We start from the raw sequence: 15,115 nt of genomic DNA, 5'->3' as shown, positions 1-15,115 counted from the left end.
AAGAACCTTGGTCTCCACAATCTTTTGTCTTCACCTGAACATTTTCTTTGTATCCATCCCAGGTGTTTAGACAAACTCAACCAATTGTCAACCAGAAAATGTTTAAATCTACCTATACCCTGGAAGCCCCCGCTTTGAGTTGTCCCACCTTTCTGGACAAAACCAGTGTATTTCTGAAATGTATTTGATTGATGTCTGATGCCTTTCTAAAATGTGTAAAACCAGGCCGCACCCCGACCACCTTGGGCACATGTTCTCAGGACCTCCAGAGGGCTGGGTCACAGGCCATGGTCACTCATGCTTGGCTCAGAATAAGTCTCTTCGAATATTTTAGAGTTTAACTCTTTTCGTCGCCATGAGGAAGGTTCGTTTGTTGCAGGAGTGAGGACTGGCAACTAGGAGTTTTCTTTGAAGAGCTTTCAAAAATGGGACAGATTTTCTTTTTTTTTGAGACGGAGTTTCGCTCTGTCGCCCAGACTGGAGTGCGGTGGCGCGATCTCAGCTCACTGCAAGCTCCACCCCCCGGGTTCACGCCATTCTCCTGCCTCAGCCTCCCGGGTAGCTGGGACTACAGGCGCCCACCACCACGGACGGCTAATTTTTTTTTTTGGTATTTTTAGTAGAGACAGGGTTTCACCGTGTTAGCCAGGATGGTCTCGATCTCCTGACCTCGTGATCCACCCGTCTCAGCCTCCCAAAGTGCTGGGATTACAGGCGTGAGCCACCGCGCCCGGCCAAATGGGACAGATTTTAATCCACGTGCAATGGAGGGGGATAGGAAAATCGGTTTCATTGATATAATCCCATTGCTAGAGAGGGGAAAGATGCCCTAAAATTAACTTAAGCAAGAACTGAAACCTGGTTTCTAGGATGGTTGATTTATCTCCTGGAAAAGAGGACCACAGGACAGAAAGGCTGATGTAAAATCATAAAGTGATCATCAAACTTTAGGATTTAGATACTTGGCAGTAAGGAGTCCAGGTAGCCAAGTGTAGCTGCATCTGGAAGGAGCTGGGGAGAAGAATAGAAAAGCCACTGGGAGCGTGGGATTTGGAATAGGATAGACCTGGGATTCGATGCTACCCTTGCTGCACACTAGCTCTGTGACCTTGGAGCAAGTTATTTAATCTTTCTGATTCTCACTTTTCCTATCTATAAAATGAGAACAATAATTTCTACTTCATAGAAGACTATTGTAAGGATTCATTGAGATAACATACATAAAGACTATACGTTGCCTGGCCCATAGAGGCACTTAATAAATGCCAACAATATAAAGTAGTTTTGGCTCTATTTTGGATAATAGATTGCTACATCAGGAGGTCAGTGAGGTGCTTATGTCCTGTGCAGAGCCTGGTAACTAACACATAAGCATTGAGTAAGTACATGTAGGGTACCTCGTTTTATGATTATCAAAAGGGGATTAATTAATGTGGTGATGACAGGTGTCTGCAGTGGCCTTGTCTAGATCTACATTTTTTTTTTTTGAGATGGAATCTCTCTCTGTCGCCCAGGCTGGAGTGCAGTGGCGCAATCTCGGCTCACTGCAAGCTACGCCTCCCGAGTTCATACCATTTTCCTGCCTCAGCCTCCCAAGTAGCTGGAACTACAGGCGCCTGCCACCACACCCAACTAATTTTTTGTATTTTTAGTTGAGACGGGGTTTCACCATGTTAGCCAGGATGCTCTCCATCTTCTGACCTTGTGATTTGCCTGCCTCGGCCTCCCAAAGTGTTGGGATTACAGGCGTGAGCCACAGCTTGAGATGGGTAGCTAATATACTGGATTTAGAAAGACTGACAGCTTAAATTATGCTATATCTAACACTGTGCAGAAATTTTCTCTCTAAAAATACTTTCTGGGCTGGGCAAGGTGGCTCACACCTGTAATCCCAGCACTTTGCGGGGCCGAGGCAGGCAGATCACTTGAGGTCAGGAGTTGGAGACCAGCCTGGCCAACATGGTGAAACCCCCTCTCTACTAAAAATACAGAAAAAAAAATTAGCCGGGTGTGGTGATGGGCACGTGTGATCCCAGCCACTCGGGAGGCTGAGGCACGAGAATCCCTTGAACCTGGGAGCCAGGGGAGGTTGTAATAAGCAGAGATCACTGCACTCCAGCCGAGGTGACAGAGTGAGACTCCATCTCAAAAAAAAAACTGATTATTAATGCAAATTTGTTACAGAAAATTAAGAAAAAAGATTTTTATAAACCCACCCATAATTGCCATACTCAGAGACAACGCTTGTTGCCGTTTTGGTGTATGTCCTGTTCTGGAGAACAACTCAAAATAGGAATCACTACACATGATGTTTTCTAAAGCAAAGAGGATATAGTTTTAATAAAAGACCTTGATTATAGTATTGTTGGGAGGACTCTAGAATGTAGAATCATGATGCCTGGGGAAAGCCTGGTCCCTTCAGTGATTCCGGGACAAATTACCTCACACTCTGCCTCCATGTTCGCATCTTAAAATGAGATGATAACAGTACCTGTGTTGACACATGAGAGAATACATGTGAGTACTTTGCGTACTCCTTGGCATACAGTAACTAGTCAGTATGTTTATTAATATCAAAGGCGTGGCATCTTAGACTCTCAGGGCTGGATGGGTCCTAGAGGTCATCGGCCAAATCCCCTCATTTTACAGGTGCGGCAGCAGAGACTCAGACGGAAGTGACTTGCTTCATGTTGCACAACTAATTTTTAGTAGATCCAGATATGTCCTTGCTCCCTGTCTGCCCAGACGCCACCTCACAAAGCATTCTTGGTTTTCTTGCCTTCCTCTCCTGTGCCGCAGGCCATGTTAGTCCAGCATTCCTTGGTGCTCTCATGGCCTTTTGTATGTATCTCTTCTGTAGCACCAGTGTAGAGGTTGGATTTATGCCTTTATACTTTTGTGTTTATACTCTTTATACCTTTGTACTCTGTTACTATGTGACTTCCTCAAGGACTTAGCGAATCTTTCTACTTTGTATCTTCAGAACCAAGCTTCTTGACAACTGCTGAATGAATGGGTTTTGGATGCTGGGGGAGAAAAGCTAACAAGTAGAATCTTATCCAGCTCGTGGAAAGAGATAGTTCCATTGTGTGTTATTCATTCATCTTACAAGTATTTGTTGAGTGCTTACTCTGCCAGACGGGGGCCTGTACAGGGGATACAGTGCTATGTAGGACAGACTGGTCCCTTTCTTGTGGAGCTTACAATCTATGGGAAAGACAGACATAAAACAATGAGTTCCATGCTATGCTTATTATTTTGCCGAATGCTAGTGGAGGAGAATCAGGGTACCAGGAGAGCCAAGAACAGGGTACCTTGGCTTGACTAGGTGAAGAGAGGTCAGGAAAGGCCCTTCTGAGGAAGGACTTGGTCAGCCTACTTCTGAAGGATGAGTACGGGGTGGCCAGCCAGAGGGCCGAGTGGTGTCCTGGGTGTGGGAGTAGCATGTGCAGAGGAGGAGGAGGAAGGAGCACAGCACATTCTAGGAACTGAAGGAAGACCCGAGTGACAGAGAGTAAAGCTGAAGCTGGTGAGGTGGCCAGAGGTCAGATTCTACAGGGCCTTATTGATCATGTTACAGGCTTTTTTTTTCACTCTTGTCGCCCAGGCTGGAGAGCAGTGGCATCATGGCTCAATCCAGCCTTGACCTCCCGGGATCAGGTGATCCCCCCAACTTAGCCTCCCAGGTAGCTAGGACTACAGACATGCACCAGCTAATTTTTGTATTTTTTTGTAGAGACAGGGTTTCAGCATGTTGCCCAGGCTGGTCTCGAACTCCTGGCTTCAAGCAATCAGCTCACCTCAGCTTCACAAAGTGCTGGGATTACAGGCATGAGCTATGGCACCTGGCAGTATTACAGACTTGTTAGTTTAGCCTAAGAGCAATGAAAAACCTATTGTGTTTAACTCTCAGTACTTGCTTTTAGAGAGATGTTGACATAGGAACAAAGGGTGACCAAGACGATAAAGGATCTAAAGTTGTGTCCTGCTTGAAATATTAAGTCCAAAGAAGAAAGAAAAGAGAGTTACGTGATATACGAAGGAATGTTATGTGTTAAGAGGAAGTAAGCTTGTTCTGTGTTGCTGCAGAAAGTATTAGGGAGATGTTTAAGGGTGCAGATCTTGCATAAATGTCAGAGACAGCTTCCTGATTCCTAGAATTGGTCATGAACAGAATAGGCTGCCTCATGGGCTGCAGGAGGTGTGCCGGGAGAGGCTGCCAGTCCACGTGCCAGGGACTGTCAGGAATTCCATGCATGGCAGGAGTGGCCTTTAAGAGTTTTTGTGCTCTAGGAGTCCTGGGTCTGTAAATCAGGTGAAGTCTGCACATTTCATGCTGTCTTGCAAATGATTCAACAAACCTGAAACTTGATTTCATCAAGTTTCATCTCTTGATTTCTTTTTTTTTTGTTTGTTTTTTTTTTTTTTTGAGACGGAGTCTTGCTCTGTCGCCCAGGCTGGAGTGCAGTGGCCAGATCTCGGCTCACTGCAAGCTCCGCCTCCCGGGTTCACGCCATTCTCCTGCCTCAGCCTCCCGAGTAGCTGGGACTACAGGCACCCGCCACCTCGCCCGGCTAGTTTTTTTTGTAATATTTAGTAGAGATGGGGTTTCACCGTGTTAGCCAGGATGGTCTCGATCTCCTGACCTCGTGATCCACCCGTCTCCGCCTCCCAAAGTGCTGGGATTACAGGCGTGAGCCACCGCGCCCGGCCTCATCTCTTGATTTCATCAAGTTTCATCTCTTGATTTCATCTCTTTAATCTGAAAATTCATAAACTTGAGACTTTGTAAAAAAATAAATTTGTAAGATGGAATGTCTGTTTTTACTTTATTAATATTAGATATTTGAAGTTGTATTTATTTAATTACTTAAGTAAAGGAATCCTTGTGGATCAAAGAACTATTGTTATTTGGTAGGTTAGTCTGAAGCTGACAGTCATGGCTAAAGAAAGCCGACACATAAAACCAAGTCATTATTTCAAGCAAAGAGGAAAATAACGTATTCTGAGAGAACCCCAAACTCCAGAATAACAAGCACTGGCTACTCAAGGGATGCTTTTATATTCATTTGTAAATCAGAGAAGAAGGCCAAATAAAATAGAGGAATTGGATGTTTCTTCTACGGGAAGTTTGGACATCATGCATTGAACCACATTCGTATAATGGAAATAAGAAGCAACAGGCAAGAGGTCCCTAGGGCTGTGTAGCCTGTAATCGGCAATCAGGCAGGGACTCGGGGACTCAGAGACTCAAAAGGCAAGGGAGGTAGGAAGTCATTGTGGTAGAGGTGATGGATGGAGCAGCATTCTCATTTGGAATGGGAACAGGGCATAGAAATTTTCTCCAGGCCATCTGAATCTGGAGGAGCAGCTTGAGAGAAGAGAATGACAGAGATCCAGGCACTAGGGTAGAATGGTAATGAAGGTTTCCGCTTCCTGGGCACGGGCTGGGATGCGCGTTCCCCCTCGCCCCTCTCTCCTGTGCGATCTCCAGTGTGCTTTGTTAGTGGAGAGAAAAGATTCATTTTCCCCCTGCCCCTCTTTTCTCCTTGGGTGAATGGGTTTCTGGGAATATGGATTGACACACCCTGCACAAGGTGGATTCTTGCTTCCCTTAAAGCGGACTCCATTAGTTCACATTCAACTGGAAAAATGCTGCTGCTTCATCCTTACCTTATCTTGATTGATTTAACAGTTAAGATGGATGGTGAGGTCTGGTAGATGAGTGAGCTGAGACTTTTTTCTTTTTTCTTTTCTTTACCTTTTGGAAGAAGCTGAGTCAAAGAGTCTGATTGCAAACCCTAAACTGTTGCTTGACATATGGGGCATAATGATCTCTGCAGGGAGAGATGCAATTCTGTGGGCAGTCAGGCTTCACTGCGAGCTCTGTCTTCATGGACTAATGCATCTCTTGTTGATCTTTCCTTCTGGGAACAACACAGCAAGCAAAGGCTACGAAAAGAAAACACCAAGCGTCCAGTGAGGCTCCCCCAGTGAAACGGAGGAACGAAACTTCATTTCTACCAGCCAAGAAAACTAGCGTTAAAGAAACTCAGAGGACTTTTAAGGGGAACACACAAAAAACGTTTTCTCCAAAGAAGCATTCGGTTAGCACAAGTGATAGAAACCAGGAGGAGAGACCATGCATTAAGACTTCATCACTGTTTAAAAACAACCCTGACATTCCAGAACTCCACAGGTATGTCCAGCGGCAGATGCCCTTCAGGAAGAAAAAAGAATGTGTTCTGCCTCTTCTTTGTTAATATTGGCACTGATGCCTGGGTTTTTGTTCATCATTTGCAGACCTGTGGTAAAGCAGGTGCAAGAAAAAGTGTTTACTTCAGCTGCTTTTCATGAGCTGGGCCTCCACCCACATTTAGTAAGTACCTCTCAGTGTTTTCTGGGTCAGTTGTTTTTGGTGTTTGTCCGTTCAGAAGGTCTGTGCAACGGCAGTTCTAGGAAGAGAAATCGGAGAGTGTTTGTTTCTGCTCTAAGTTACCTGAATGAACTCAGATTGATATGATACTCTTCTAGGACAGTTCAGGGGTGCTTAGGTTACTGTTCACTGTTTTCTGGCCCCCACCTTCCCCCATCCGGTGTGTTTGGTGTGTTTTTGTGTGTTGTTTTTTAAGTACTGAAGACTTTCCTCGACTAACGTGATTTAGGGTCAGGACATCACTTGGTAAACTTCAAACAGCTCCCTATTTACTGGATAGCTGTAGTGGTGAAGCCGTTTGTGGTGGCAGATGTCACAGTGACCATAGGAGAGGGAACTGTGCTGGCATCTTGCTGTTAAAGGACATCCACAGTTTTAGAGAAGTGAGGGAGGAAGAGTATTTTAGTGTGTGTTCTACAAACAAACGGACACTTTAAAGGGAAAAAAGTTCTCCAGACTCATGAGTAAGAAGAAAAAATATATTAACTTTCAGGCAGGCTTGGTTTCCTCTGCACTTATGGTTATAGCTTACCTACCCCTTCTGTAGGGTGGGTTACCTAAGCTTGTTTTCTCACCTGCAGGGTAGAACAGGGTTTCTCAGCCTTGGTACTGTGGACATTTTGGACTAGGTCAGTCTTAGTTTTGGGGACTTCCTGTGCATTGTAGGATGTTCAGCAGCATCCCAGGCCTCTACCCACTAGATGCCAGCAGTGCCCCCCTCCCCTTGGTATAGCAAGCAAAAATTTTTCCAAACTTTGCCCTTTGTGTCTCCAGTGACAGAATCGCCCCGAGTAGAGAGCACCACCTGGGTGGAAGAACTTCATTGGATCTTAGTAGTCAATGTCCTCTCAATAGTTTCTCCTTTTTTGTGTAACTTCCATTAAATATTTGGTATCAAAATATTAATTAAAGCTTTTTCATCTTCTCTTTTAGATTTCCACAATAAATACGGTCTTAAAAATGTCTAGTATGACCAGGTAAGAACTTCAGGCTCCTCTTGATTTCTTAGGCGTTACTTGGGTATAACCAGATGAAACCTGTCTGTGCAAGGCAGAGCAAATTTGTGTCTTGGCGTTAGAAAACAGTGCCAGGTTATCGACCATAAAGGGTTGTCATCTCACTTAGCTACTCATTCTCTCCACCTGTTAAATGGAAACACTGGCTTTCCATCTAGTTCTGCCCTTGGCTCTAAACTGCAAGAGACGTCTCATCCAGAAGGTGGGCTGCATGAGTGCCGCTGTTTTCTGTGCTTCCCTGAAAAGAATTTGGCCAAAATAGAGAATGTGACCATGCCGTTTCTTAGTAGTAAGAATTAGAGTCAACCAAAAAGGCAAGAGTAAATGTTCAGTTGGAGAGAGTGGGATACTGAAAAAATGTTTTCAATGTTTGTTACAGGGAATGACTCCTGGAAAATAAAGAAGTAAAATAGGTGCGAGGAGATGAGCTTCCTTGTTTTGAGTATTTGTGCTTCTGTGCATTTTCATAATGATTTTTTACTTTTACTAGTAAAAATTAATAAGAATCTTAAAGACTAAATTAAGGGACCTCCCGACAAGTTTTTTGTTTATTTCATCAACCAAATTTAAGTGATTTTTGTGTCTCTTCTGTTTCTTGTTTTAAAATACATGTGTAGACACACATCTCGGCATGTCCATAACCTTCTCCTGGAGAATGGATAGCAGCTGCTGGCTCTCTGAATAGTTAGCGAGCTTCTTCCTGCTATCCTGCATGGAAACCTTTCCATTATGTTTCATTGTGTATCATATTCCTGTTAGTGAAGGCAAGAGAGTGTGTGATACACTTTGTGGTAACTCTGGTTTGTTGTCATGCCTGTTCCTTTTTTTGTTTTTTGTTTTTTTGAGACGGAGTTTTACTCTTGTTGCCCAGGCTGGAGTGCAGTGGCACGATCTGGGCTAACTACAACCTCTGCCTCCCAGGTTCAAGCACTTCTCCTGAGCCTCAGCCTCCTGAGTAGCTGGGATTACAAGCACGTGCCACCACTCCCAGCTAATTTTCTGTATTTTTAGTAGAGATGCGGTTTCATCATGTTGGCCAGGCTAGTCAAACTCCTGACCACAGGTGATCCACCCACCTCGGCCTCTCAAAGTGCAGGGATCACAGGCGTGAGCCACCGCACTCGGCTGCCTGTTCCATTTTTAGAAGAATTAGGTTAATAGAATGGCCAGTCTCTGGTTTGCCTCACCATTTTCAGGCTAAGTTCCAGAAATGTAACTAGGGTTTGATCTTTATAATCATCAAAAGTTTCTTCACACCTTTATTTGAATGCTTTGATAGCTTCTAAGGTGGCAGTTGCTAGATGAATCCAAGTGTGGGCAGTTGCCTTTTATGTATCCTGCGTCTCTGCCTTTAACTGGATGATATAGATAAAGCGTGTTCTTTTTTTCGGGTGGCCCAGCGTTCAGAAGCAAAGTATTCCTGTGTTGCTGGAAGGCAGAGATGCTCTCGTGAGATCCCAGACGGGCTCAGGTTAGTCTCATTTCATCTCTGCCCTTTTTCCTCTGCTCAGGCGCATGGTCATGCAGTAGGTTTTGCCATGAGGTGTCTGGGTTGGTGGTGGTGGCAATTTTGTTTCGTTTGTGGGAGGGAGGCCATGCTTGCTTTTGATTAGAGCCCCGAATGTGTTCACATAATAAAAGGAAGGGGACAGTTGATGGTGCCACGATGCGGAATGATTAGGAAGTAGTGAGGTTCAGCTACAATTTCCTCAGAGCCTACTTCAGGGCTTTACCAAGTCCCGCAGTCTGTGGCCACAGTTGCCCATTCTCACTCTAGTGGAGAATGAATGTTTTCTTCTGGTATTAAACACAGAGTGATTTCTGGCCTGAGCATACACGGATCAGATGCCAGTTGTGCTCGAGGACAGAACACTGTTTCTGCCATGTTCCAGGTCAGTCTGGACTTGCGGTTTTGACCCTGTGTGCCCTCAGTGGGCATTCAGCTATCCTTTACTTCCACCAGCTCGGCCACCATTCAGAAGGCTGGATACCCAAAGTTTTTGCCATCTGTTGGTTTCTCCATCATTAGAGATTAGCTCTAGGGTACAGACTGGTTCCCAGTCACATCAGCACGGTAGAGGAGATGTAATTGACCACTGAAGCTCATCTGAGAGGGTAGGGAGGACTTCAAAGGAGGAATTTTCTGGCTCCTGCAGACAGCCATCAAGTCGAGCTTCTGTGTAATTTGGGAGACATATCGTTATCTCTTGTCAGATGAATAAAGGAACTGAAGCTTCTAGTTTTTTAGAAGTACTCATTTTACAAAGCAAAATTGGGATTTGTGGCAGACAGGGAAGCCCCTTTTCGCTTCTCTTGGATGTATAATGGGCAGTTTCCCTTTCCCCAGAATTTAGTACCACTGGAAGATAGCAGAGCCTGTTCCCTTTATATCCTTTGCTTTTCTTGCATCTGTAGGATGTTTAATTTTAACTGCTGCTGCTTTTTTTGAAAGGTAAAACTCTTGCCTATTGCATCCCTGTGGTCCAGTCCCTTCAAGCAATGAAGTCAAAAATACAGGTGTGTATCAAATGTGTTTTTCTGTCATTGCTTATAGTGCATAAGCAACCAGCAAACTGAACCCTAACAGAAATATCAGGACTAAAAGAATCTGTTTTCACTGAGTGTTTTTTTCACCTCCTTTTAATTTATTTATTACATAAACGTGTTGTATCTAAAGACTGTTCCTAGAGTAGAATAAATACACTTCACAATTGTCATAGTGAGTGTAACAGGGAAACTTTGTGAAATGCTCCCTGTGTGTCAGGCATGATGCTTTGCATGTGTTCCCTTCTTGAATCTTTAACTGCTCTCTCCCCCACCGTGTTTAGGTATTACTGTTATCCATATTTTACAAAGAAAAACAGGCTTAGGAAAGTTACATAACCAAGGCCATGCAACAAGTAATGGTGGAACTAGAATTCTACCTCAGTTCTGTTTGGCTGCAGAGATCAAGCTCCTTACTCTGTGTGAAGACTTACAGTGAAGGTTAATTACTGGCTCCTGTGCTGTATGGGGACCATGCATCCATGTCTTCCACAGTGCCTAACATGGGACCTTTTACAGAATGATGGCTCAATAACGGGGATTTGGTTTTGCAGCTGTCCCTTGATGCTCGCGTCTGTGTTGTATATAAAGCATTCAGTTTTAACCTTCTAAGTTCCAATGTGGTGCTTAATTTTGACCAAGAAGGCTAAACTTCATATTTAAAACAGTGGTTTCTCATGAACAGTAAATATGAAAATAAGCACCCGTTTAGCTGAAATATTAATACGAGGACAAATTGGGCTGCCTCATTTTTTGAGATTATGTGGAATTTATCTTTAGTTGTGAAATGTGTTAATTTAGTGCCTGGGTTGAGCCCCTAGGAGGCCAGTTAACTGCCGTGATCCGTGGGCGGAGGCTTCATCTCAGACACCAGCCCAGGATCCTACAGATACAGCCCTCGTTATTCTCAGCTGAGAGGAGGTGGTAAGACCAGAAATAGAAAGTGAAGTGAGTGCAAAAAAACAGGCAAAAGCTAATCGATGACTGTTTTTCTCAGTTTGGATATGCAGAATTAGCAGTGTATGTAGCCTGCCTGATACTTGAGTGACAAATAATAATAGTGTTGCATTACAGTCTGTAAACTAAAACAGAATATCCATGAGTTCAAATTGATATAAATAAATTATTGAATATATAAATGAGGGAGAAGGTAGAATTCTTCTTTATGTAGAATTCTAATAAATATAGACATGATAGAAATAGAAAGTCACCATTTGGCAAATGCCACAGTAATATTGTTTCAGGCATGAGTTATCATAGATGCTAAAATGAGTGGATGAAAGTGTTGTAGGGGCTGGAGTGGGGAGTGGATAGTTACATAGTCTCAAAATATCCCTCCACAAGATACTTTTTAATTACAAAGGGAAAAGCAGTAACTTTCCAGTCAGGAAGCCTGGCTGTCACTACCTTAACCAAATGATCAGTGTGCATCACCAGTAAGTAATGAGATGTTCTGACCTCATGTGCCCCCTGATACCCTGCACTGGGGAGGATACATCCCTTCTTGCCAAAAATGCATAACCTGAATTTGGTCATGAGGAAATGCCGTACAAATCCAAATCAAGGGACACTCTACAAAATAACTGGCCAGTGTTTTCAGAAAGCGTTAAGGTTATAAAAGACAAATGCTAAAGAACTACCCAGATTAAAGGGGAGATGACAACAAAATACAACATGTAGTCCTGGATTGGATCCTAGTCTGGAAATAGGACATTAACAGGTCAATTGATGAAATTTGAATAAAGTCTGTACTGTAGATTAGTCAATAGCATTGAATCAGTGTTAATTTCCCAGTTTTGATAATTATACTATGGTTTTGATAATTGATAATACATACAGAGAAGCTGAGAGAAAAGCATGTGGAAATTCCTTGCTTTTTTATGCAAATCTTTTGTAAGTCTGAAATTGTAAGCCTGAATTCATTCAAAATGAATAGGTTCAGAATTTTTTAAAATCAGTTAAAGAAACCCTACAAAATCATCCAGAGATGGAACCAAGTATAGCCATTAAAAAAATGATACTTTTTCAATTACCGTTTGTGAACTTGAACAATTATTTTTACTTTGTTATTTGGAAAAGGGCAAGTTACAAAATGGTATGTATAGTGTGACCCTAGTTTCATAAGTAATAGTTGTGTATGTATGCATAAAAAGGCTGGAATAATTCTTAGCAAACTGTTAACATCGATTTTCTCTGAGTAAGGAATTTTACTTCCTAAAGGTAACTGATTTTTCCCACCCCCCATATTAAGTGGTTTACAGCGAGAGAATTTGTGTAAAGTGCTTAACATTGTCCCTGGCACATAGAGAAAAATAAATGTAAATTACTACAATCATGTAGTAAAGTCTCATCCACTTACGGACTCCAGGAGAGCATCTTGCCAGTGGAGAGGTTTTTCTTTATACCAGTAGAAGGGTTTGGACTCTTTGAGCTATTTGACTCTTTGGACGATTTGAGCTGGAATGGCTTATACAGTTCTAGCCTAACTCTCATTTCATAGATCCGTGACTGGAGGATGAGAGAGATTTGATGACATACACGTCAGGGGAATGGTGTGGTGGGCAGCTGTGCTCAATCCTGGGTCTGAGGGTAACTTGAGGCAAATCGTTCATCCTCTGTGCCTCAGTGTCTTTGCTGTGGCACAGGGACAATAGCAGTGCCTGTCTCCAAGTGCTGGGATCAGGGTTGAGCTAATGCATGTGCAGTATTGAGACCCGATGTGCAGTGCATGGTGACATCATGCTTTAGCCATCATCAGCAACGTGGTCATGTGGCTAGTTGGAGGGGCAATGATTTGATTGGTTATATTCAGAACCGTTAGTAAGCCATGTCACTTTTTATTTGCTGCAATATTTTAAAAAATCACGAACAGGTCATTCTATTAAAGACTGGAATATTCTGTAGAAACACAGTTTTCCAAGCCTCAATTTAATTCACTTATTTCAAGAAATACTCAATATAGTCCCTTGGAGTTCATTGTAAAATGACTTGACCTGTAAAAAACTTATCTGGAGGGCACAGCAAATTTAAGGCACCCAACAGATTCTTAAATTACTTTGGTGATGGCATGAGAACGACTGCTTTTCTGTGTTCACACTCTTCAGTTATTTTGGCTCTGATTTTTTTTTTTTTCAGGATCGTATCCATCCTCCCTCACTTACTTGTGCCCTGTAAGGAATTGATTTTTCTTTCTTCTTTATGTAGTAACACCTTTTGAAATGTCAGAATTTCCTAACGTCACACGATGGCACATTGCTACTATTGTACTAGCATATTTACCATTCCTAGCTTGCGTTCAGTGTAGTCTCACAAAGTCGATGTTGAGTACAGACGACTCTGGTTTGAATTCCAAATCCTTTTCTTCTTTTGGGTAAATGTTTCTTATGCAAAACACGAAAACCATACTTGTAATTGAATTTGCTGTTAGCTCTGTGCTTAGCTTTGGCACTAACATTGTTTTGTTTCATTCATTCAGCGTCTTTGAGCACTTTGGATGTGCAAGGCACCGTTGGCTTAGGGGCCTTTTTCGGATTACTTTGGTTTCTTCTATTTTTTTATTAATACTTTTTAGATATAATGTACCATATATGTTTTAACAATTTCGAAGGGTATACCAAAAATATATATATAGTGAAAAGTAAAGTCATCTATTCCCACTTTGCCCTAGTGGCACAATTTGCTTCTCAAGATGCCATGGTGGTTATTAGCCTTTTATATATCCTCCCGGGGAAATTTGTGCCTATCAAGCAAATATGAGTATGTGTAATTCCTCTTACCACTTTTTTGTGAAGTGTTTTTTCTGTTTTGCTTGGTTTGATAATGAGTGGTTGCTTGGTTATGCAGGATGTTCTGTGCCTTGCTTTGGTTCCTTTGATGTGTTTTGGGCTCCTTAATTAGCACCATATTGGGCTACCTTGTTCTTTTTGAAGACTGCCTAGCATTTCATTGTATATATGTATGTACTGTGAATTACTCATTCTCTTATTGGATGGTGGAATTTATATTATATTCAGTATTTTGCTACCAACAAGGCCACTTAAATACTCTACAGTCTGTAAAATATTCTACAACCTCTTTATGCACACATATGCTCTGTAGGAGAACTTTCTGTAAGTGGAATTTACATTTTATTTTAGTAGATAATGCCAACATTAAACTTGAAAGGGAATATGCCAGTGTGCCCTCCAGCAGCGGTGTAAAAGGTCCAGTTTTCCCATGCCCTCCAGTGCTCTCAGCTGCTTTCTGTTTCTTCTTCCTTTACGTTTTTTTGAGACAGAGTCTCACTCTGTCACCCAGGCTGCAGGGGAGTGACGCAATCTTGGCTCACTGCAACCTCCACCTCCAGGGTTCAAGAGATTCTCCTGCCTCAGCCTCCCGAGTAGCTGGGATTACAGGTATTTGTATTTTTAGTAGAGACAGGGTTTTACCATGTTGGCCAGGCTGGACTTGAACTTCTGACCTCAAGTGATCTGCCCGCCTTGGCCTCCCATAGTGCTGGGGTTACAGGCAGGAGCCACAACATCCGGCGCTTTGTTCATTTTTCTATTTGAATTGTTTGTTTTGTTTTGTTTTGTTTTGAGATGAAGTCTCGCTGTCTCGCCCAGGCTGGAGTGCCATGGCATGATCTCAGCTCACTGCAACCTCCGCCTCCTGGGTTCAAGAGATTCTCCTGTCTCAGCCTCCTGAGTAGCTGGGATTACAGGCATGCGCCACCACGCCTGGCTAATCTTTGTATTTCTGTAGAGACAGGGTTTCACCGTGTTGGCCAGGCTGGTCTCTAACCCCTGACCTCAAGTGATCCACCCACCTCAGCCGCCCAAAGTGCTGGGGTTATAGACGTGAGCCACTGTGCCTGACCAAATTGGTCTTTTTTTAAAAACTGAATTACAGGGCTTTTAAAAATCTATAAATTAAGGAAATTAGCTATTTCTCTCAGGTGTGGCATATTTTCCCCCCAGGTTATCATTTGACTCTTGGTTTTGTTTAGGCTTTATTTTTCATTCTGAAATTTAAAATTTTTAGGTAATAAAATTTATTGGTGTTTTCTTTTAAGGTTTCTGAGTTTTATGTCATCTATTAAAAGGACAACTTAATTCCAGCTTTGTTTTCCTAACTTTAT

General features: G+C 42.8%; 1 protein-coding gene across 8 annotated transcripts in view; it reads left to right on the top strand.

The window, feature by feature from the left end:
* DDX31 (DEAD-box helicase 31) overlaps nt 1-15,115 on the top strand; it is a 136,454-nt gene that overhangs the window by 907 nt on the left and 120,432 nt on the right. For all 8 annotated transcript variants that reach the window (XR_012094898.1, XM_037994059.2, XM_037994058.2 and 5 more), the window contains exons 2-6: nt 5,943-6,199; nt 6,304-6,379; nt 7,370-7,413; nt 8,853-8,923; nt 9,905-9,969. Coding sequence is in view for 7 of the 8 variants with exons in the window: in XM_037994059.2 (XP_037849987.2) it covers nt 5,943-6,199; nt 6,304-6,379; nt 7,370-7,413; nt 8,853-8,923; nt 9,905-9,969 (513 nt within the window). In the remaining variant the exon portion in view is untranslated. The remainder of the gene's footprint in view (nt 1-5,942; nt 6,200-6,303; nt 6,380-7,369; nt 7,414-8,852; nt 8,924-9,904; nt 9,970-15,115) is intronic.

This window comes from Chlorocebus sabaeus, chromosome 12, assembly GCF_047675955.1.
Source record: "Chlorocebus sabaeus isolate Y175 chromosome 12, mChlSab1.0.hap1, whole genome shotgun sequence".
In the NCBI taxonomy this organism is placed as follows: domain Eukaryota; kingdom Metazoa; phylum Chordata; class Mammalia; order Primates; family Cercopithecidae; genus Chlorocebus; species Chlorocebus sabaeus.
Note: the sequence above shows the minus strand (reverse complement) of the source record. Positions and strands in the feature narration are given on the sequence as shown.